Source organism: Mus caroli, unplaced genomic scaffold (assembly GCF_978045245.1).
Source record: "Mus caroli unplaced genomic scaffold, Mus_caroli_1 scaffold_5, whole genome shotgun sequence".
In the NCBI taxonomy this organism is placed as follows: domain Eukaryota; kingdom Metazoa; phylum Chordata; class Mammalia; order Rodentia; family Muridae; genus Mus; species Mus caroli.
This window is the reverse complement of record NW_028227260.1, coordinates 21,454,681-21,478,305: the sequence shown is the minus strand read 5'-3', so window position 1 is coordinate 21,478,305 and position 23,625 is coordinate 21,454,681. Positions and strand designations below refer to the sequence as shown.

Here is a 23,625-nt window from a genome sequence, read left to right as displayed (position 1 = left end):
TTTATTAACTTCAGTTTCCTGTTTTGTACTAGCTTCAACCATATCCGAGTCTCTAGAACAGATCTCAGCATTCCATTTATTGACTCTAAAGGAGAACACCCCCACCCACACAAATTAACTTCGTAGGTTGGCTTCCTACCTCAGTCTTTGACTGAGGACCTCGAATGAGAGCCGGCTAAGATCTGCCCATTGAGCTACCCAGCTCAAGATCCGATGCCGAGATCCCTATATTTTATGACTCAAAGTAAAATCCTTAAGCCGAGCCCCACTGAATCATCTTTCTGGTTCTGCTGACTGACTCACCTACAGACTAAGCTCCAAAGCCTGGACTCAGTCCCCAAACTGCCTTCTTGGGACTGCTGCCTGCAGCTACCTACCTACACTTAGCCCAAGGCTGAACTCTAGACTGAGACTCCAGACTGCCAAGGCCAGCTTAGGCCCCACTAAAGCTTCTAACTTAAGGCTAACATCCCCACAACAAACTCTCAACATATCCTGGGATTCCCAGAAATGTCCATCTGTTTCCTGCATGGTACATCACTAGACAGGTCCTGACAGCAAACACAGCTTCCAGTCTGAGCCCAGCCATATTTTCAGGCCTAAGTGTATGTACCCCCAACTCACCAGTTTTCTTGCCCCTTTGGGCTCTACTGGGGTGTGAAAGATGCAGCATCTATAGGAGAAAAAGCAATGCCACCTTCTAGGTAGATAACCACCTGAGCCTTTGGCTTGGTTTTGTTTTGTTGTTGTTGTTGTTGGTTGGTTGGTTTTACAGGACAAGGTTTCTCTCTGTATTCCTGGCTGTCTTAAACTAGCAGCTGGTCTCGAAGTCAGAGAACTGCCTGTCTCTGCCTCCTGAGTGCTGAGATTAAAGATACGACAGCACCACTTGGCAAGTCTTCTGAGGTTCTGAATTAGAGAGGCTAATTTATACTAAGCATCTGTTTGGGATCCCTGAGGAAGCTAGTGGGAACTGAGCCCCTTCCTCGGAGACTTCTTGTGTACTGAAGGATTCAGATGCAGTGAGTGAAGAGCATGCAGTATGACTAGTGAGGCAGAAGGAGCAAGGACAGTGTCCTAACTCATCCTTGGAGCTTAGGGAAGGCTTCTAGACATGTTAAGCCGAATCCAGAAGACTGGATGGCAGTTGGCCAAATGAAGCAAGACAGGGCATGTTTAGGGAGGTGCATATGAAGGAAGCCACAACGGTCAATTGAAGCCTGTCACCAAGGGCTTTGAATGCTAGACAAAAGAGCTGGGTCTTTGATGTGCTGGCAGAGTGAAACATTGACAGATTTAAACAGAGGGGAAACAGTAAGCTGTGTGCAAGAAAGCTCCTTCTGGCTGCCAGGGCTTAAGGGGAGTTGGAGAAAGGCCCAGCACTGAAAGGCATATGGAGACCTGAGCTGGAGCAGTGGCCACGGATCCTCTTTAGTCCCAGAATGTGCTCATCTTAGGAAACAGGGCCTCCTTTGCCATCCATGTGGACATGTAATTCTCCAGTACAGGCATAAGTTCTGAGGAGGGACTCTACTGTGTCAAATGGGAACCATGAAGCTGCAGCTGGACTGGAGGCAGAGGCAGGGATGGTTTAACATGTGAACTTTTATGGAGACTTACTTCATTTTTTTTTTTCATTATGACACTGGTCACTGTAGGAAGTGTGGGAATGACAGAAAAGAAGACAGATGTGGGGGGTAAGAAACGCCACCTGTGACCTGAGCCCCATGATAAATGTTTAAGCATATGGTTTTTAGATGTGTGTGTAAGCAAGAATTAGATCATTGTATATATTCAAATTTGTATCCTTTTCCTAAGACACTCTGAACATTTCCCATATTATCAAAAACCCTAAATAAGTATCATTGTTAAAGATTGATATTTTTATTATATGTGTGTGCTGTAAATTCTGTAACTGAGCTCCTATGGTTGAACATTTTTGTTTTAGGTTTGACAATGTTAATAAAAAAACACTGCAAGGAAAGTGTATTTGTGCATAGAACAAGTGTGTATAGTCAGAACTCGGAAGACAAACAATAGAGTTTTTTCCTTCTTCCCTTCCTGGTGTACTCGAATTGAATGCAAGGCCTCTAACATAAAACACAAGTGCTCTACCACGAAGCCACATTTCCACAATTCCTCTTTGCTACTACTGCCTTATCTTTATCATCATCGTCTTCATTTTTTTTTTTTTTTCGAGACAGGGTGTCTTCATTTTTTTTATGTGTGTGTATTTGGGATAGGGGCTTACATATCATAGGCTGACCTTGAACTGGCTGTGTACCTAAGAATGACCTTGAATTTCTGATCCTACCATCTCTACCTCTTGAGAGCTGGGGTTTCTATGGTGCTAGGGATGGACCCCAGGGCCTTACACATGCTAGACAGACATTTCACCAACTGAGCATCTCCAGCCCTCTTTACTTTTTTTTTTAAGATTTATTTATTTATTATATGTAAGTACACTGTAGCTGTCTTCAGACACTCCAGAAAAGGGCATCAGATCTCATTATGGATGGTTGTGAGCCACCATGTGGTTGCTGGGATTTGAACTCATGACCTTCAGAAGAGCAGTCGGTGCTCTTATCCACTGAGCCATCTCACTAGCCCCTCTTTACTTTTAATCTTTTGTTGCTGCTGCTGTTCATTTGATTTGAGCCCAGAATTTTGAGATCACCCAGGGGAATATAGAAGGATTCTGTCTCTAAAACAAAACAACAACAACAAAATAAATCTATCCATAGTCCCACTAGCCAGAAACAACTGTCTAAACATGACCATGTTTCCTGCCAGTTAATTGTCATAATCATTTTACCAAGCTTACATTTTATTGGCTATCCCATATTTCTGCTACTGTGTTGTTAATCCAGGCAGTTTCTGATTTGAAATGATGTTGTCATGAACATCTTTTGAGGCTGGCATCTGCTGGGAGGTGGAAAGTGTAGTTAGGCCAAAAGGAGATACTCATGGAATAGAGATGTCCTGCAGAGCTTCCTTTCTGTATGACTCCCATCTGATCTTACTTCTCTGTGCCATAGAGTCTTTGGAGCTGATAGCCACAGCAGCAGAACACTCTAATGCTGCCATCCGGAAAATGGTAAGTGGCCCTTCTAGTCCTGTCCTTCCTTGGCCATCCCTCTATGGTAGCTCTGTCCTAGGACTGGTGTGTGGGGTGGGGCTTGTGACTTGACGACATTTAAGGGGAGGTATTGTCCACCCCAATCTTTACCTTTCACTCCCTGCCAGGAACGAATGCACAAGCTGCTGAAGGTGTATGAGCTGCTAGGAGGTGAGGAGGACATTGTCAGTCCCACCAAAGAGCTCATAAAGGAAGGTCATATCCTTAAGCTGTCAGCAAAGAATGGGACCACTCAAGATCGATACCTCATATTAGTAAGTGCCAGGCGTGCTTATGGGTGGGCATGCCCTTGGGACATAGATAACCTGGCAGTCATTCGAGAATAGACTTCTAGCCAGCTGTCATTTCCTCCAGCATTCATTGTATTTGCACTATGTTAGCTAGAAATAATTTTTGCTTTTGTACATTATGTAACTACAATTTAGATATGAGTTGGCTAAGGTTACCAACTAGGAAGTGACTCCCATGACATTTCCTTGTCATTTCCTTGCTCTTTCCTCATTGCTGAATCCAGTTTGAAATAGCTTTGTGTGTGTATGTGTGTGTGTGTGTGTGTGCGTTTGTGTGTTTGTTTGAGAGAGAGAGAGAGAGAGAGAGAGAGAGAGAGAGAGAGAGAGAGAGAGATTTTCTGCGTAGCCTTGGCTGTCCTGGAACTCGCTCTGTAGATCAGACTGGCCTCAAACTCAGAGATCTGCCTGCCTCTGCCACTCGAGTGCTGGCATTAAAGCCTTGTGCTACCACTGCTGACAATTTGATGTATCTTTCATCCATTTATTGCCTTGCATCCTTAGCAGTAGTTTGAGGGTGAGGAGACTCACCATCCACACTAAGCCCCTGTACATGCATCTCAAATCTTCTCCTTCTAGTTCAACGACCGTCTCCTTTACTGCGTGCCCAGGCTGCGGCTCCTTGGCCAGAAGTTTAGCGTGCGGGCACGCATTGATGTAGATGGCATGGAGGTAAGCACCGTGAGAAATGGAGATGTGGAGTGGGGCATTGGTATTGGGAGGAAATTGCCTACTCTGTCCCCAGTCTATGTGTACATATGTGTAGGACCCTATAGAGTGTATAGGCCTCATCATGATCCTTCCCTCCTCCTTTTAGCTAAAGGAGAGCTCCAACCTCAACATGCCTCGGACCTTCCTGGTGTCAGGAAAGCAGCGCTCTCTCGAACTGCAGGCCAGGTACCTGTCCTTGCCTATGCCTTCCCTCCAACTCACCCTTTTTGTTTGTTTGTTTGTTTGTTTGTTTGTTTTTCGAGACAGGGTTTCTCTGTGAAGCTCTGGCTATCCTGGAACTCACTCTGTAGACCAGACTGGCCTCAAACTCAGAAATTCACCTGCCTCTGCCTCCCAAGGGCAGGGATGAAAGGTGTGCACCAACACTGCCCAGCCCAACTCATTCTTTACTTCAGATATGCTGAGGCATTCCAAGCCAGAGAAAGAGTGAACAACTTTCCCCAAAAGATATGGCCTTGCTCCTCAGCTATGTGTGTGTGGGTGATTCTGATGATGACACATACATGGTATGGGAAAAGGTGGTATGTCAGTCACAAAAGCATTTTGGAGAATGAACAAACTCCAAAATGCAGGGAAGAGTGGGTTACTTACCACTATCATGAATAACATCACCAATGCCTACCACCACACATGGCTACCATCAGTCCATTTTAAAGCTGAAGAAATTGAGGCACCTTTCCTAGTTCCAGCCAGCAGGATTAGAGCTGAAATTAGAGCTTAGGCTTCGTCAGCTTGGCACATGGGTTCCTAACCACTGTCCATACTACTTTCTGAGACTCTGAGTAAAGGTGTCTAACAAGGTCCTGATCAGGGCCTCAAAGTACTGAGTGCACATCAGTACATATCTTTTTCTGATAGGCTACTTGGAAGTGAGGGGTGACTGATGATTTCATGGAGGCAGAAGGGAGAAGAGTTAAGCAACCTAGTAGTTGGGCCGGGCAGTGATGGCACATGCCTTTAATCCCTTGGGAGGCAGGAGCAGGAAGATCTCTCTGAGTTTGAAGCCGGCCTGGTCTACAGAGGGAGTTCCAAGATAAATAAAGCTACACAGAGAAACCCTGCCTCAAAAAACAAAGCAAAACAATAACACCAAGCCTAGTGGTTGGCCTTTGAAGTTCTGGGAGACCAAGAGAACCTCCCTGAGGCCTGCACTGATACAAGCAGCAGGGAGGAACAATAGGCCCAGCAAGACAGAAAACAGGACCATCTAGGAAAGACACAAAGCCATAAAGGCATGGCATCTGCTTAGAGATGGGGATTATCAGAAGAGTGCTGGGTACAGAGGGGCCCTCCAGGCAGTGTTTGATTTCTTCCTAGTCTCAATAGGATGGCATGGAGAGATGACTTTGCAATCATATTTATTGTCTGTAATTAGCTCAGGTTGGACTTGAACTCAAAATAATCCTCTTGGCTTAAGTCTTCCTAGTGTTAACTTTTTTATTTAAACGTTTATTTTGTAAATTATGTGTATGCATGTATCTGTGCAGGGGTATATGCATATGACAGGTGACTTTGGAGTCTGTAAGAAACAACAGGCCCATTGGAGCTAGAATTACAACAGCAGGACATGGGTTGTGAGAACTGACCTTGAGTCCTCTCATGAGCCATCTCCAGCCAATTACATTTTTTTCTTGAGGCAGGGTCTTACTATGAAGCCCTGGCAGGCCTATACCTTGCTTATGCAGAACAGGCTAGCCTCAAACTCACAGAGAACCGCTTGCCTTTGCCTCCAGAGTGCTGGGATTAAAGGCACGCACCACCACATCTGACTCCACTAGTTATTTTTTAAATTAATTGTTTATTTATTAAAAATGTTTGAATGTTTATGGGTGTCTTGCTTGCATGCATGTCTGGCAATATGTACATACAAGGATGCCAGAAGATGGTATCAGATACCCTGGAACTAGAGTTGGATATGGTTGTGAAGTGGGTGCAGAGAATTGAATCAGGATCTTCTAGAAGAATAGCAAGCGTTCTTAATTGCTGAGTGAGCTCTAGCCTCTAAAAATCTTTTAATGAGAAATTTCTGGTGTGTTGATTTCTGCCTGTAATCCCACCATTTGAGAGGCCGGGGCAGGGAGATTGCCAGAAAATTCAAGGCAAGACTGAGATAGAACATGAGACCTTGTCTGGACAAGGTTAATTTTAAATATACAAAAAACCAAACCAAACCAAACCCAAACAGTATAAGCATCCGTAATCTTCAATATAGCTTAGCTGGTTCTTCTCTTGGCAATTTATGGAATCAGCTGAGAACTTTACAAAAATCCGGATGCCTGGGCTTCATCCCCAAAGATTCCGATTTAATTGGCCTGCAAGTATTGCCAACCAAGCTCCTCAGGTGATTTAATGTACACCAGGACTTCGATCCAGTGATTAAGATCCAATAATACAGATAGAAGCAGAGAACTCGCCTACCATCCAGAAGACTTGGGTCCCATCCCCAGAACTTCTCTTCTTCCACACACAAGACACCTATTGACATTTTTTTTTGGTTTGGTTTGCGACATTTTTCCCCAGGCCATCCTTGGAACTCCTGAGTTCAAATGGTCCTCCTGACTTACTCTCATGAGTAAGTGGGACTAACAAATATGAATTTCATCCTTATATACCTTTTGAATGGCCACAAATTCCACCATAATTCTTAAAAGTCAAGAGTAACACTTGTTCACAGCCAAGAAATGACAAGTTGAAAAATATATTTTTAACGACTATAGTCAGAACAAACCTCATCTCGTTGCTGGGCTTATAGATATTTGCCACAATTTCTAGCTTTCGTGTGGGTATTATGGTCTGAGCTCAGGTCTTCACTTACACAGCAAATGTTTTAATCACTGTGCTGTTTCCTAGTACCTGCTGCCATATTTTTATGAACCTTTTCCAAAGTATAGAAAACTAGAAAGAATTACAGTGAGCACTAATGAACCAACATTTAGAATATACAAGGGTTAATGTGCTGCTTGCTGTGTTTAGCTTATCACATGTCTATGCTTTTAGCCACCCACCAATCCAGTGGCTTTACCCTTTTTATTGGTATATGTCCATTGTTCATAATGATAGGTTGTTCATTTGTTTTTGATTTTAAAGACAGGATTTCTCTGTGTAGCTCTGGCTGGCCTGGAACTCACTTTGTAGAGACTATGCTGGCCTTGAACTCAGTGATCCCCCTGCCTCTGACTCTTGAGTCCTGGGATTAAAGGTGTGTGCCACCACACCTGGCAAGACATTTTTCATACAAGTATGTATATCCTGTACTTTGACCATACTTTCTATCTAGAACCCCGTTTGCTTCTTCCCCCTAACAGTCTTGCTTCTACTTCGGTGACACATATAAAAATGATTTTGTATATATATGTAAAATCTAGACTCCAGAAATGATATCAAACACATAATACATGTTTTTCTGCATCTGGCTTATTTCACTTAATATAATCATCTGTAGTTGCATCCATTTTCTGGCAAATGACATTTTATTCTTTATGGGTTCATGAAAAACTCCATAATTCACATATACATTCACATTCATACTCATACACATTTTATCTAATTGCCAGTTGAGAACCTAGGGCTGACTACATAATGGCTATTGTGACTAGTGTTGCAGTAAAGATAGATGGGCATGTAAATTCTGTGGTATGCTGACTAATCTTTCACACACACACACACACACACCCCTAGGAGCTGGGTCAATATTTGAATTATCTTCATGCTTGATTTCAGCATATATTACAGAGCCATAATAATTAAGTAACATGGTGCTGGCACAAAAACAGACATGTAGATTGATGGGATATATAGGGCCTAAAAATAAACACACAACACACACACACACAGCCATAGACAACTAATTTGTTTAGTTTTGGGGGTTTTGAGATGGAGTCTTATGTAGCACTGGACAGCCTTGAACTCCTGATCCTGTCTCTACTTCCTAAGTGCCAGGTTTACAGATATGTCACCATGCTTTACTTAGCCACTTGATTTTTGACAAAGATGTTAAAATCATACATTGTAGAAAAGACAGCTTCTTTAGCAGATGGTGCCGAGAAAACTGAATATCCAATGACATTATGTATATGAGTGTGTATCTGTGTATGGGTTTGCACACTGCAAGTGCAGTTTCCTGAAGAAATCAGATGCATTGGATTGCCTTGGAATTGGAGGTCTGAGGTACACAGTGTGGGTATTAGGAACTGAACTTTGCAAGATTACATGTCCTTTACCACTGAGGCTTTTCAATGACTTCTAAATACATTGCAAAATGAGGAAAGCCTTACCATACATAACCCTCCTTTAGAGTCTAGCATTAGTAGAAAATCATTACCCAGAGTTTAGGTACTTGTTTCAGTCACTGCCAAACCCTTCTCTTGGCATAGTCGGCATAGTGAAATGCATAGGTCTTAGGTATACCACAGGTGAGGTTTGACAAACATTTGATTACAATGAACATGCATTAGTGCATGTGCATGTTATGCTGCAAGTACTGGAGAAGGACTTTGTATGCTAGGTAAGCATTCAGCCACTAACTTGCATCCCCACATCCCTAAATAGTGGCTCAACATCGTAACTTGTTTCACATTCTTACTTTTCACATAGTGGTCCTAATGATGCAGTCAGAACTCATATTAGAAAAATACATTTGAATCTTAGAATATAGATGTAGAAGGAAAATGAGAGTCTAGATGGGAGATAGCAAAGTTAGGGGTCCTATTCCTAGGGGTGGTTGACAAGTTTGCACCAGGACAGAGGGCTTGGAGAACACAAGGGTTCTAGAGGGGCTGGAGAGATGGCTCAGTGGTTAAGAACACTGGCTGCTCTTCCAGAGGTCCTGAGTTCAAATCCCAGCAACCACATGGTGGCTCACAACCATCTGCAATGAGATCTGATGCTCTCTGAAAATAGCTACAGTGTACTTGTATATAATAAATTTTTTACTAAAAGGGTTCTAGAAGGGTTCTCTAGAAGAAGCAAAGAAGAGCAAAAGGAAGTTAGAGTAGGAGTTATAGTAGACAGCATGCTGGGCACATTACATAATCATCTCAGTGTTGCTTAGAACACAGGTAAGCCCATCTTCATGAAATAAAAAAAAATACTGCCTCCTTTTACAAAGTTGACAGGTTAGCAGTTGGATATAGTTTCATGTATGTTCCATACTCTTAGACACACTTCACCTTTATCTTTCTGAGGCCTAGCACCTCCCTTTGGAAACCTTTCTTAAAAGTCCCACTCAAACATAGGCTGAGGCAGGTCCCCTTCTCTGGACTCCTCAGTCTTCATTCCCTCTAGAGCCAGGCCAGCACTGATTCTGTCATACTGTCCCTGTCAGTCTCCTATAGTGTACCATGAGCTCCTTGATCTGGAAGACATTGAATAAACGTAGGTTATGTGACTTGTTCAAGGTTACATAAAGTGGAAAAGTGTAGTGACGCCTAGGTCCTGTAACTCTTAAAATACCATTCAGATTGTGTTTTATTGGCCTGCCTAACTCAACACCTTTCTTTTCTCCCCTGCAAGGACTGAGGAGGAGAAGAAAGACTGGGTCCAGGTAACACCCAAGGCTTTGTGGTAGGGGTCTGGAAGGGTATTAACAGGTTTCTTAGGGGCTGATAATAAATAAAATAAGCAGAACAGGCCTGGGCATCAGCTTTGTACAGATGCTATTATCACCCTCTTACAGATAAGCAAGCTGAAGTCCTGAGATTAGATAGAAACATTCTTTTAGGAAGTCAGCTCCTCTGAACCAAGCTTTGTAAAAGCTTGCACGCAGCCAGCAGCCAGGAGGGCCTTCTGAGGTTTTCCATCCACCACTCCCCTTTCCCACATTTGATAGTTACCAGTCATAGACCTGGATTTAGGGAGGGATTTTCCCAGTCATGTGTAGCAGGGACAGACCTGGGTCTAGAACTCCAGGCTAAGGCATAGGAAGGTGTGGTGAGGGCAGAGATAGGTTGTCGTGGAGTGATCTGACCCCTCATTTCTCACACCTCTTCACCAGGCCATCAATTCCACCCTCCTGAAGCATGAACAGACCCTGGAGACTTTCAAACTGTTGAACTCAACAAACAGGGATGATGAAGATACTCCCCCTAACTCTCCAGTAAGAGTCCTACTTTCCTCAGTACTGGGATCTCCTTGAAGCTCCATGTTCCCACCTTCTTCTTGAGATGATCTTTTCCTTTTCCCAGAAAATAGGGACTAGAGAGGCAGTGCAGACAGGCCCCCAGAAGCCAGCTTCTGCTAGTAGCGCTACAGATTGCACCGCAGAAAGTGAAGTGACTTACCTCCAATAATAGTATGCTCTCCCCAACCCCATGATGATTTAAGTAGCAAAGCAGAGGCAAGGTGGGCTGGCTGGACTGGACTGAGGAGCTGTCTCTAACCTGGGCCCTAACCCTCCCCCTAGAACGTGGATCTTGGGAAGAGGGCACCTACGCCTATCCGGGAAAAGGAAGTCACCATGTGCATGCGCTGCCAGGAGCCCTTCAATTCCATCACCAAACGCAGGCACCACTGCAAGGCCTGTGGGCATGTGAGTGTTGGGAGGCAGGGGCAGAGCTAAGGTGGGGACAGGCTGACAACCTAAAGGCCCACTTCTGATGGGGTACCCTCCAAGAAGGAGGAGGCTGCAAGTTGGCTTTGGTAGTTGATACACTGAAGAGAAGCCAGAGGCAATCAAGCTGTTCGTGCCCACTTGCTGCCCCAGGTGGTTTGTGGGAAATGCTCTGAGTTCCGAGCCCGACTCATCTATGACAACAATCGTTCCAACCGTGTGTGCACTGATTGCTATGTGGCCTTGCATGGAGCACCTGGGAGCAGTCCAGCCTGTAGCCAGCATACACCCCAGCGCAGGAGGTCCATCCTAGAGGTAAGAGCTGGCTGGGGTTCCTAACCACAAGCCTCAAAGTATGCCCTAGTTACTGACCCAGGGGAAGCACTCATTAATCAGGTAATCCAGACTTGAGACAAGGAAAATGAGTGTACGGGTTAAAAGGATACTTTTTATTACAGAACTTTGCACACTTAACTCTTACAGTAACTGCTCAACTCTTACCCTTAGTTTACATAGGAAGAAACTAAAACCTAGAGAGGATATTTGGCTAAGTTGTACAACCAGAAAAACACTTCTACGGATCATTTTATCTGAGACAAAGTCTCACTGCATAGCCTAAGCTAGCCTATAGGTTTTTCTTTTTAATGAACCAAGTGCATTTTTAAAATTATGAAATAGGATAAGGAAACATAAAATAAGACATATTCCTTTACCCAGAAGTTGCCACTGTTACTACTGATCCTCCTATCTTTTTAGGACCATGAATATACACATATTTGGGGTGATGGTATCCCAAATGTAAGGGAGCTTACTCTGTACCAGAACTATTTTAAATGCCTTGTTTATGCTCATTTCAATCTCATAAACACCCTCTGTGCTCTTCTCACAAGTCCTGCATTTTCATCTATTGTTAGGATTGAGACAGATGGTGTTAGCCACCCACTCATCCCATTAATCATTACGTTAGAAGGACTTTCTCAGAGCAGGCAATGAGTATGTTATGAAAGATGAAAAAGGGTTAGCTGTGAATGTCCCTTAGCCTGAAGAGTGGCCAGCATTTCACTGTCCCCACTGAGATCTGCACACCCCTTATACTTGTTAAGAGTCAGCAGCAGCCAAGCCTTGCTTTGTTTATCTCCATGATGAAGGCTAAATCATTTCAGCTATGATTTGCATAGCTTGACTACCGTTGTCTGAGACATAGTCCATACACTATGGGGCTGTTAAAGCCAAGAGCAAAGCCTTCCATCAACATTGATGTTCCCTGTCCTGTGTCTCTGATCACAGAAACAGGCCTCGGTCGCTGCTGAGAACAGCGTCATCTGCAGCTTCCTGCACTACATGGAGAAGGGTGGGAAAGGATGGCACAAGGCGTGGTTTGTGGTTCCTGAGAATGAACCCTTGGTGCTGTACATCTATGGAGCCCCTCAGGTGTGCATCCTACTCCTTCAGGTTTTTTCCAGCCATCTGACAAAGCTGGGCTGCCCCTCTCCTTGTCCTTTGGGGACAGGGTGAGCCTAGCAAAGGGGAAAATTAAAACCCCTATCCTTATGTGACAGAGTAGGTAGGTAGAAGAGTTTGGAGGCCAAGGTATGGGGAAAATGAGGGTGAGGTGGGAAGTCTGGCTTTCTGGAGAAAACAGTAGAAGAGACAGGCACCTCTAGGTCTGACACTTAAGTAGAACAGAATAGGCAGATAGAGGAACTAGCCAAAAAGAACTGAATCTATAATAGTGAAGACTAGCAGTTGATTTGGGCATGGGAGGAGATAGCCTAGTCCCAGTTCAGACATCTTCCTGTTCATTACAGTGAAATCAGTGTTCTTCAGCAGAGGGAAACAGCAGAACAGAGCAGAGTTTGACTGGGCAGAGGATACTGTCTAGCTCCTAGATGACACTAGTTTTCTGTTCCTCCTCTCCAGGATGTGAAAGCCCAGCGCAGCCTGCCCCTCATTGGCTTTGAGGTGGGACCTCCTGAGGCAGGAGAGCGGCCAGACAGGAGGCATGTCTTCAAGATCACACAAAGCCACCTAAGCTGGTACTTCAGCCCAGAGACAGAAGAACTGCAGCGGCGCTGGATGGCTGTTCTCGGCAGGGCGGGCCGTGGGGACACATTCTGCCCAGGGCCCACACTGTCTGAGGACAAGGAGATGGAGGAGACACCAGTGGCAGCCTCAGGAGCCACTGCTGAACCTCCTGAAGCCTCCCAGACCCGAGACAAGACCTAGAGGGTTTGGGGGGAACTGGGAGTTTCTGCCCCACACTCCAGCTGCCCATGTTCAATTGGGGGCTCCAGCCCACTCCCAATGCAGTCAATACTTGAATTCCCATCAAGGGCACTTTCAATCCCGAATGCTGGGTCTTGGGTTTTTTAATTCATCTTTTCACAAAAGGTGGGCTTTTTAAAAAAGAAAACAAACTATTCCTACATTGATGTTAATTTTTTAAATCCCTGTCCCCAGGGAGGGCGGGAGCTAATTGCTAGGCTCACTTGAATTAGTTTCCTCCCAGTACCCCACAGATCCTACTTCCACCCAGCTCCCCACAAAAGGACCAGAGGCAGGAGATCTGGATTCAAGTGCCAGCTCTGCTACTGACCCTGGGACCCCAACCCACCCTTTCCTCCTCAGCCAGTGTCTTCTTCACATGTATGACTTTACATGGGGTGGTGACTAGACCCTTCTTGCCTTTCCCATGGCTTATAGCTTCTACCTAGCCCCAAAGCAATCCAGTATTTTATCGTCCAGATCCATGGCAGGGCCACTGGGCAGGACGGGAATGGGGGAGGGGGGAGGACAATGGATACTGTTTTTTAAAGAAAAATACAGTTTATTTCAGGCATACAGTAACTTTCAGAGCACTGCTATGGTCCGTCCGTTTGTCCAAAGTCCCAGGCTACTAAAGGAGATGGGAGGGTACAGAAACTACTCTCTTGCCAAATTTTGAAGCTCAGCTTGCAGAAAGCTGATTCCAAGGTTAAATCATGGATTAAACAAGAAAATGTTATATGTTATTAAGGTCTTAAGCCTCATCCCTGGACTTAAAACAGCCCAACTTTCTCAAGTTCACCAATTTTAGTCAAGTCCTTCAAACTCTCAAGGGTATTCAAACAGGGAGCATTCTCAGGAGGATGCAAATTCTGGGCAGGATGAGGGTTGTTCTGAGGGAGGCTAGGGTGGGGACATTGGGGAATGTAGAGATGTCTACATCTTTTCTCTCTTCCAACTGTATGCTTATCCTGGCTGGATTGGCAATCCAGCCAGCCTACCACTGTGGAATTCTGGTCCTTTCCACAAATGTACCTGCCAGTTTTCCACAAGTCGGGTCTACAACCACATCCACACTTATCAGCCATCTTCATATTCATGGCACCTAGGAGGTACTATGCTGGGAAACCTGCTCTTAGCTCTCATATGGTACCCTAAGATTCAAGGGGCTGGAATAGGTCCCATCAACCCCACAACTAGGGCTTTCCTTCTCCTGAAGGGAAGGACAGGGGAACAAAGAAGGGTTATGGTTTCCAGAACAGAGGTGTATAGCCCCCCAAACAGCTCCTATAAGTCTCATAACATTTAACAAACTCGAGGGCCCAAAACATGTACTGCCCTGCTCATTTCTTTCTCCGGACAATGGTCCAACCGTCTTCAACTATATCCTCTTCCTTAATAGTCTGGGTGTCTGGATCAGAGGGTTGAGGCTGTGGGCAGACCTCGTCAGTTATGGCCCCATCATTAGTAGCTGTCACCTGGAAGGAAGATACAAGAGAAGTCTCTTAAGTACATTACCCAGACTCTGCTACTACTAAGTTTTCCATGACCGTGTGAGCTATCCTTGAAAATACCACCACCTACAACCGCCATCACTTCCCTATGAATCTAGCTAGAAAATTGAAAACATTTAGGAATACCGCCCCTCAGTACAGGCACCTCTTTCACCTCCATTTCTTCCACGCTGTCCACATCATCTTCAGCCACATCAGTTTCTTTGGCTGTCGTAAGTGGGGTAGCCGTGACTTTGCACTTTTTTTGGTTGATCTGAGAGGTCATCTCCTGAAGAGCAGCCCCATCACCCTTCTGGAAGTGGTGGAACATGGTCTGTAGCTGCTGGCTCACCTACCAAGGAAATAGCCAACCACCTTAGATTTTTTTCAGACAATCTACCGTAAAACTAGCCTGTTTACAGCAGAGAAGGGGGTTTGGAATTTTCAGGGCTCTTTTCTCCCTAAGTTCATCCAAGCAGATGGGCACAGTGGTGGATGCATATAAATGAGAGACCTCAGAGGCAAGAGAATTTTGTGTTTGAGGTCAGCTTGGCCTCATAGTAACACACTGTCAATAAAACAACAGCTGGAAAGTGCTGATACATCTTTAATCCCAGCACTCACTAGGCAGAAGCAAACAGATCTCTGAGATCAAGGCTAGCCTGGTCTACATGGCAAGTTCTAGGACAGCCAAGGATACATAGTAAGACTGTGTCTCAAAAATAAATAAAGCAGGCCGGGCGTGGTGGTGCACGCCTTTAATCCCAGCACTCGGGAGGCAGAGGCAGGAGGATTTCTGAGTTTGAGGCCAGCCTGGTCTACAGAGTGAGTTCCAGGACAGCCAGGGCTACACAGAGAAACCCTGTCTCGAAAAACGAAAGAAAGAAAGGAAGGAAGGAAGAAAGAAAGAAAGACAGCAAGCAAGCAAGCACAAAGTTCATTGAAGCAACCACAATTCAAGGAAGGGCTGGGGTGAGGGTGTGAGGCCTTGAATGAGGGCCTCCTAGAAGAGAAGGAAGGTACTGGAATTAAGTGGTACACAAACTATAATCCCAGTACTTAGGAAGCTGAGGCACTCTGACTGCTATGAATTTGAGGTTGGCTGGGCTACACAGTACATTTCAGGCAACTCATGTTAGAGAGTAAAACACTGTCTCAAAAAAAAAAAAAGGGACTGAAGATGCAAAATGAAAGATGATCTCACCAGGGTGAGCAGTGTTAATCAGAATAGGGATGGAATTTGCTCCAACCCAGCTTGTGGGGTGTGGGGAAAATACTGGTTGAGAATGATCTAAATAGAGAAATAAAGGAATGTTTGAAAATGCAATAGGGAATGTCTACGCCTCAAGAAAAGAATGATCACAAGAACCTTGTCCCCAACACAGTAGGGAGAAAGAGCAGGCAGGGGGGCTGGCAGCTGTCTCCATAAGCTCACCTGGGGCAGACTCCCATCTTCCACAACTGTATCAAACTCAGTGGTCATCAGCTCCCCAAGAAAATCTTCTATCTCTTCCAGCTCCAAGTCAGCTAAATAGGAAAGGACAGAACCCTTTAACCAAAGGCCAACTTCATCAGCCCTGACCATTCTTCAATACCTGCCTGCTATATCTGGTTAGTAGGTAAAGGTCCAGTGACCCCTTGTTCACTGAAACACCCTCTTTTACTTGTCTATTCTAACCAACCTCAGCTAGAGGCGACCTTGAGCTAGCTGCTCCTCTCAGAGCCTTCAGGAGGGTCTGTTGAGAGGACTCATTTACACAGTGCTTGTCACAAGGGAGATGAAATCCCTAATATTAATATGCATCACTTCACAGCTTAAGTATTGAAATGTGGAGACCCTTCACAACTGTGGCTCCACTAACACGGGAGTCCAGAGGTTCAAGGGCAATGGGTAAGAAGAAACAGACACGGGACTTCATTGCTTTTTGGTGCTGGGGATCAACCCCAGGGTCAAGCACATGCTGGCCAAACAACTACTGAGCTACACCCTCTGCTGGATGCACTACTTTCAAAAATGAAATCATAACCTCAATACTGCCTTCAGACTTTGGAGCTCAGTTATCTTCTGGGCCAATGGACTACCTTTCCTAAATGAAAGACTAGCTTTCTTTTCCCTATATGCCTTCTCCCAGACATAGCTCTTCCACACTTCTACTTTTACCTACCATTCAAATCTTACAGCCTTAAAATTTGTCTTCCACTCAGGCTAATTATGTGTCCAGATGTTAAACAGGTCCCCATATCCAAAGCCAGGTTTATTATCCTGCCTTCCAAACCAGCATCTCACCCTCCAAGGTTCATCTATCCAATGAAAGGCTTCTAATCTACCCTGCCACTCATCATAAATCTCTTTTCCAGACCCCCTCCATGGCTACTCTCTTTTCCCTGACCATTGCCATTGTCCTACGATAGACATTATTTTCTATACTAACTACTTTCTGAATTTTCTAGCTAGTAAACACTACTTATCTTAGAACCTGCTCATGAATTTTATCACCTATTGTGAAGCTTGCCTTTAGGAACTATTTTGCTGAGTTTCAAGGGTTTTGTTTTTATAACAGGTATGTAGCCCAGGCTAGCATCAAACTCACTGTATAATACAGGGTTAGCCTGGAATTCCACCTGGTAATTGATTATCCTCCTTCCTTCACTTCCCAGTGCTAAGATTACAGGCATGAATCACTATGCCTGGTTAATGTGGCTCTAGGGACTGAACACTGGGCCTCTTATGTTAGATAAATACTCTACCAATTGTGTTACATTCCCAGCTCAATTTTCCTGAGTTTTACGGGAGGATCTCCATAAAAAGCTAATGGAAAACAGAGTCAGGACTGATGGCACACATCTATATAACCCTGCACTCAGGAAAATGAGGCATGTGGAACATAAATTTCATGGCAGCCTGAGCTATAGAAGGAGATACTGTCTCCAATTACTACTACTACTAGGAATAAAATAGCAGCTGGAAGAAAAAAGCTTCTATAATTTGACTGGAGAAACTTTTTCTTCATTGAATATCTAACGAGACAAGTCTTTTATAGCTTGAATTTTACAGACACTGGCTTTCTATCTCTATAAGCAAAGTCACAGAAGGCCTTTTATCTCTTACCCTTTAGCACAGTGTCTTCTGTACACACACACACACCATTCTCTACCACTCTTCCATCCCCTTAATATAATACACTTAACTCCTTTGAGTACATGCTTTATCATCTCTACCTAGTTTTCCCCTTTTTACTCCTTAGGCCTCACCCTAATCGCTACTCTTAAGAAGGCTTCTTACTGACCAGTGGTGGCACACACACCTTTAATCTCAGCACTTGGGAGACAGAGACAGGTAGATCTCTGAGTCTGAGGCCAGCCTGGTCAACAGAAGAGTTCTAGAATAGTCACTGCTACATAGAGAAACCCTGTCTCAAAAACAAAACAAACAAACAAACAAAAAACCCAAAAATCAAATCAAAAAGGCTTCTCCTCAGGCTCAGTTAACTGAAGAAATCTGAGCTCCTCTTTATCATAACACATACCACCCAGTATTTTAACTATTCATTTACTTACCCGAAATCACTCACTAGATTGTAAATGTTGAGCTGTGAATCTGCCTAATACCATCCTCAAAACTAGGATATTGGGGGCTGGAGAGATGGCTCAGTGGTTAAAAGCACTGACTGCTCTTCCAAAGATCCTGAGTTCAATTCCCAGCAACCACATGGTGGCTCACAACCATCTGTAAAGGGATCTGATGTCCTCTTCTGGTGTGTCTGAAGACAGCAACAGTGTACTCATACAAATAAAATAATCTTTTAAAAAAGCTAGGATATTAATGAAGAGTTTAAAAAAAAACACACAGCATGCAATATTCTAAGTCCTCTTGTTCTTTTGTACCCCACAAAGACAAAATGGAAGTGTAGAACTTTTGTGTAGAAGCAGCAGCATGTGGTTACCAAGCACAAGCACTTAGACTGTGGCTGCTCACAAATGAGACATACTAAGACTTTTAAAATTCCAGATTGTGCCAGGCGTGGTGCCTTTAATCCCAGCACTCGGGAGGCAGAGGCAGGAGGATTTCTGAGTTCAAGGCTAGCCTGGTCTACAGAGTGAGTTCCAGGACAGCCAGGGCTACACAGAGAAACCCTGTCTCGAAAATACTAAATAAATAAATAAATAAATTCCAGATTGTGAAATTTAATACTAAAAGTGAAAAATGCTTAATTTTTATGACATACTAAAATATTTTGAAAGAGGATTTTTGTTGTATTTATTTCATGTGTATGTTGTTTTGATTGCCTGTGCACTATGTGTGTACCTGGTGCCCAGATAAGGACAGAAGATGGTATCAGATCCCCTGGAACTGGAATCATAGATAACTGTGAGACACCATGTAGGTGCTGGGAACGGAACGGAGGTCTGATGCAAGAACAAATGCTCTTAACTGCTGAGCCATCCTTCCAGCCCTGTGTTACTTATTTGTTAATTACATGTATATGCATGCACATGTGTACAGATGAGGAACATTTTGGATCCTCTGGCGCTGGAGTTACAGGTGGTTGTGAGCTGAGAACCCAACTCAGGTTAGGAAGAGCAGGAGGCACTTTTAACAGCTGAACATTTCTCCAGCCCCTTCTTTTATCATAAGGACAATTTGGGGATGTGAAGCTTGAAACGTAGAGCAATTCCCCTGTCTCAGTCTCCCTGGTGCTAGAATCACAAACATGGCCCATATGCTAGGCCTTGGATATGAATTTAATAACACTATAATATTTGCTTCATTCATTCATTTATTCATTTGTGGTAGTATGAGTAGTGTAGAGCCTCACATGTGTGTAGTAAGCAAGCACTTCCATTGAGCTGTATCTCCAAGTCTTTATATTATTTTTATTATGAGACAAGGTTGTGGTGAATTTGAACTTGAGGTCCTTTTGCATCAGGAATATGAGAGTACATGCCTGCACCACAGGGCCTGGATGCCTTTTATTTACCAGAGGTACTGCTTTTAGTTTTGGTGGCACCAGGGTTGGAGCCCAGGGACATGAGCAGACTAGGAAAGTGCTGTTCCACTGGGCTACACTCCTCACCCAACAATTTTAAAATTATATTTACTTGTGTAGGGAGAATCAGAGGACACCTTAAGCGTGTACCAGTTCTCTCCTTCCATGTTGTTCCAGCTATCAAATTCGGACTGTTATGCTTGCTGGCCTTTGTCCACGGAGCTGTCCCCCACCCCCCATCCAGCAATTTTAAGTTACAAGATATGACTCGAATAGTTCTTTTCGTCGGATCTTTCCATAACCATTTTAGAAACTAGGAAAATGACTCTCTGGAAGGCAAAAATGTGTTCTCCAGCATAATAGCATTTGAGTGTCATTGCCTCTAAGGCACTCTAAAGACACAATTCTGATCTCAAAGTCACGATTCATTCATCAAACGCGGGCTTTCTATGTCGAGGCTCCGCCACGCCACACTGCGACAGACAGCAACACCTCACATTCACTCACCATTGGCGATGAAGTAATCCTCCACTGCACCCCCTAGCCACTCGGCCTTCTCCTGGCTGTGCACGCCCCCGAAGCCATTCTCCACAGCGATCTGTGAACACAGGCCCAAGCCAACCATGACAGCATGGAAACCAGAACGGCGTGGCCTGCCGGAGCCTGGGAGTCTGCCGCTTACACCGCCCAGCCATGGCTCTGGCGCCTCGCCTGGACAACTTCTATTTTGTCTCAGCCCTAATCGTGACCCCCGCCAAGACCTCACTTACCTGTAAAGCAGGCCAAGCCTCCAGCGCAGCTCGGACGGCAGCTCCGAAGAGCACCCGCACGTCTTCCGCGGCGCCCGCCATCATCCGTTTAGATCACGTGGTTCCCAGGCAGCCCAATCGCTAGGGCGACCTCACCAGGCAAAAGGAGCCAAAAGCCGATTCTCAGAACTTGGTTTAATTTTCTGCCGATGTGGCTGGCAGCAAGACCAGAACAGTGGGAAACGCAGTCAGTGGTAGATGCTACCACTTACCACAGTAAATCCTAATAATTAAAGGTGAACCTGGAGCAGAGTACTTAGGAAGCATAGCTGAAATAAAGAGGAAAGGAGAAAAGAATAGTGAGGGCGAGAGAACCTACATTTGCGAGGCTAGGCAGATAAAGGCAATTGCCTCCAAGCCTGAAGAACTGAGTTCAGTCCCTGAGCCCTACAGGATGGAACTAAAGAACCGATTTCTGCAATTTCCCCTCACCTCCACATGTGTCACACGGCATTCACAGGCACAGGCACTTCCACACACAATAAATAAATGTAATTTTAATTTTTAAAAAAGAATTATTTTATATATGTGAGTACACTGTCACTGTCTTCAGAGACACCTCAGAAGAGGGCATCGGATCCAATTGCAGATGGTTTTGAGCCACCATGTGGTTTCTGGGATTTGAATTCAGCTCAGGACCTCTAGGAAGAGCAGTCAGTGCTCTTAACCGCTCATCCATCTCTCCAGCTCCAACAATTCATTCTTGAGTCAAATATGAGTGACCATGTCCAGGATTCAGGTTGTCCAGAGAGTTATTTTCTTTTGTGGAAGTGGTCAAATGACATTTTAGTAGTTACAGAACGAAGAAAGTCATAAGTCAAAGCATTTACTAAATCTACTGATAGAGACTACAGGTAGTGGGATGAGGACATTTCTGCTTAGGTTTCAGATACTATCTGATGACATTCTTAGCTTTTGGATTCATAGATGCTCACTGCTAAGTATGTATTTGAAAAGTTTTGATAATCACGAGATTTTTAGTTCAGATTCAAGGGAAGACAAGGAATTGTTTTCAATGGGATTAAAAGTAGTTCAAGGCCATTTGTCTCTCACCTGTAACATTTTTACTCACCCCAACCACAAAGCTCGGTCATTTGGTCCTATAGAACCTTCCATACAGATGTACCTGTTCTTTTCTCTAGGAACTTCAGTTTCCACTGTGTAGTCATGTCTGGTATTGGACTCTTACCACACTCTCCTAAATTCTAGGACTAATCACACACCACCACACTTAGCACAGAATATAGATTTTTCTGAAGTTCACAAGAACATTCTCCAAGACACACCATGTAGTATTCCACACAACAGAGCTTAGTAGGTTTTAAAGGACTAAGGGCTGATCATGTTTCTATCTACCTTGCCAGCATACTGGGGGCCTGGAGTTTCATCCCCAGACCACAAAAGAAAAAAAAAAAAAAAGAAAGACTGCAAAGCAAAATTAGAAATTAGTAAGAGAAAGAAACATGTGCAATCCATAAATTTGTGTAAGCTTATGGACTCTATTTTGTGGAAATAGGTCAAAGGACAAAAACAAAGGGAAATTGGAAAACACTATGAAATGAACCTTAAAAATATAGCATACCAAAATTTTATGTGTTGTAGCTGAAGTACTTAGGGGACACATGTTTGAGCTGTAAATATTTAGAAAGAGCCTGTGGGGGGAGATACAGCCCACCACTGCCCTCAGCAGTCTGAGGAGTTCTGTCCTCCTTCAGGTAAAGCCAGGCCCTTGATTACACTGCAGGAAAGAGGTTCAGGATGAGCCAGCATTGTGCTATGATCATCCAGTGTTATCTGATTGTTATGATCATTATGATATATGATAAGCAAAGTTAATGAGATTTAACTACAAGCGTTTAGAGAACACATTAAGCTCTATAAGCATTTAGAAAAAGGAACACTTAGGAAAGGAAGCATTTGTTCTGCTAAAGGAACACACAGCAATAAAATGACACCTAATGACAGTCTCCTTACCCGTAGATCAGTGCCTCTTTCAGCCACCATCAGAGAAGCTTCCTCTTGCAGTAGACGGGAACCAACATAGAGACCCATAATGTATTGAGAGTGAGAAGCTTTGGAATACTCAGTCTTAAATGGAATGTGTTCATGAAAGCTCTCTTCAGAATCCCACAGAGGAGAAGGGGGAAAAGATTGTAAGGGCCAGAAGAGATGGACGACATGAAGGAAATAAGGTCTTCTAAATGCAATAGGACTGAGGCACACAGGAACTCACAGAGACTGTGGCAGCATGCACAGGGCCTGCAGCAGTGTAAACCACATGTGGCTCCCATGCTTAGAAGGGAGGTAGATGCAAGCCCCCATCCTTAATCCGGAAGGTACCTCCAGTTAACTGCTTGAAAAGGGGAAAAACTAGTTTTCTCACTGGGGATACAAACCACTCTTGCAGGCAGGCTCCACACGCAGCAGTAGATAGCCAACAAAAACTGGACTCAGTGTTATTTTTGTAGACTTCGTCTGGTGTTGCTTTGTTTGGGCTTTTTTTTTTTTTTTTTTTTTTTTTTTTTTTTTGTCTTACTGGCCTTTTGCTTGTATACTACAGTTTCTGATTTTGTGGTTTGTGGGTTTTGTTTTGTGTGTCTGTGTGTCTATGTGTTTCCCAAGCTTTTTCTTTGTTTTTATTTTCTGTTTTTTTTTTCCCCCGAGACAGGGTTTCTCTGTGTAGCCCTGGCTGACCTGGAACTCACTCTGTAGACCAGGCTGGCCTCGAACTCAGAAATCCTCCTGCCTCTGCCTCCCGAGTGCTGGGATTAAAGGCGTGTGCCACTACCACCCAGCTATTTTTATTTTCTAATTCTATTTTATTTGCCTGTTTGTCTTCTATATGGAGAGAAAGAAAGGGTATAGAGGGCTGGGGGATGTAGCTCAGAGGTAGAGCACATGCTTCGCATGTGTGAGGTCCCGGGTTCAATCCCCTGCATCTTCAAGCAGCCATAAATCTGTTTTTCATTCTTTTTTTTAATTTTTAATATTTTTATTACATATTTTCCTCAATTACATTTCTCAATAAAAAGATTTTCACTTGTACATTTTGCTGGGCATGGTGGCAAAGTGAGTTCCAGGACAGCCAGGGCTATACAGAGAAACCCTGTCTCAAAAAGAAAAAGAAAAAAAGAAAAAGAAAGGGCATAGAGTTGGGCAGGTGAGAGAGGATTATCTGGGTGGACTTAGGGGAGGGGAGACTACATGTAAGGTCCTGACCAGATAGCTCAGTGAGTAAAGTCACTTGCCACCAAGCCTGACTATCTGAGTTTGATCCTGGGGGTCCATAGAATGGAGAGAGAAAACAACTAGAGCCAATTGTCCCCTCCCCTCTACACATGCCATATGCAATGTCTGTGTGTGCA

General features: G+C 44.2%; 2 protein-coding genes and 1 non-coding gene across 4 annotated transcripts in view; 2 read left to right on the top strand and 1 right to left on the bottom strand.

Annotated features, from left to right (window-relative positions):
* Fgd1 (FYVE, RhoGEF and PH domain containing 1) overlaps positions 1-13,552 on the top strand; it is a 43,450-nt gene extending 29,898 nt beyond the window's left edge. The window contains exons 9-18 of the mRNA XM_021153177.3: positions 3,039-3,097; positions 3,247-3,393; positions 4,006-4,098; positions 4,244-4,323; positions 9,670-9,700; positions 10,151-10,252; positions 10,559-10,684; positions 10,859-11,020; positions 11,993-12,136; positions 12,626-13,552. Of these exons, the coding sequence (XP_021008836.1) occupies positions 3,039-3,097; positions 3,247-3,393; positions 4,006-4,098; positions 4,244-4,323; positions 9,670-9,700; positions 10,151-10,252; positions 10,559-10,684; positions 10,859-11,020; positions 11,993-12,136; positions 12,626-12,931 (1,250 nt within the window). The 3' untranslated portion in view covers positions 12,932-13,552. The remainder of the gene's footprint in view (positions 1-3,038; positions 3,098-3,246; positions 3,394-4,005; positions 4,099-4,243; positions 4,324-9,669; positions 9,701-10,150; positions 10,253-10,558; positions 10,685-10,858; positions 11,021-11,992; positions 12,137-12,625) is intronic.
* Tsr2 (TSR2 ribosome maturation factor) lies at positions 13,512-20,329 on the bottom strand. 2 transcript variants are annotated; one of them, XM_085837968.1, is made up of 5 exons: positions 20,222-20,329; positions 19,959-20,049; positions 15,899-15,990; positions 14,630-14,815; positions 13,512-14,448 (listed from the first exon to the last, which is right to left on the bottom strand). In XM_085837968.1, the coding sequence occupies exons 1-5, from the start codon at positions 20,303-20,305 to the stop codon at positions 14,314-14,316; spliced, it is 588 nt and encodes a 195-aa protein (XP_085694094.1). In that variant the 5' UTR covers positions 20,306-20,329; the 3' UTR covers positions 13,512-14,313. The 2 variants fall into 2 exon arrangements, with proteins under 2 accessions (XP_085694094.1, XP_085694095.1); XM_085837969.1 differs by having other exon boundaries at positions 14,639-14,815.
* A 2,803-nt stretch (positions 20,330-23,132) lies between these two features.
* Trnaa-cgc (transfer RNA alanine (anticodon CGC)) lies at positions 23,133-23,204 on the top strand. The gene has a single exon. It is a non-coding gene; the product is annotated as a tRNA-Ala (tRNA).
* Positions 23,205-23,625: the final 421 nt, after the last annotated feature.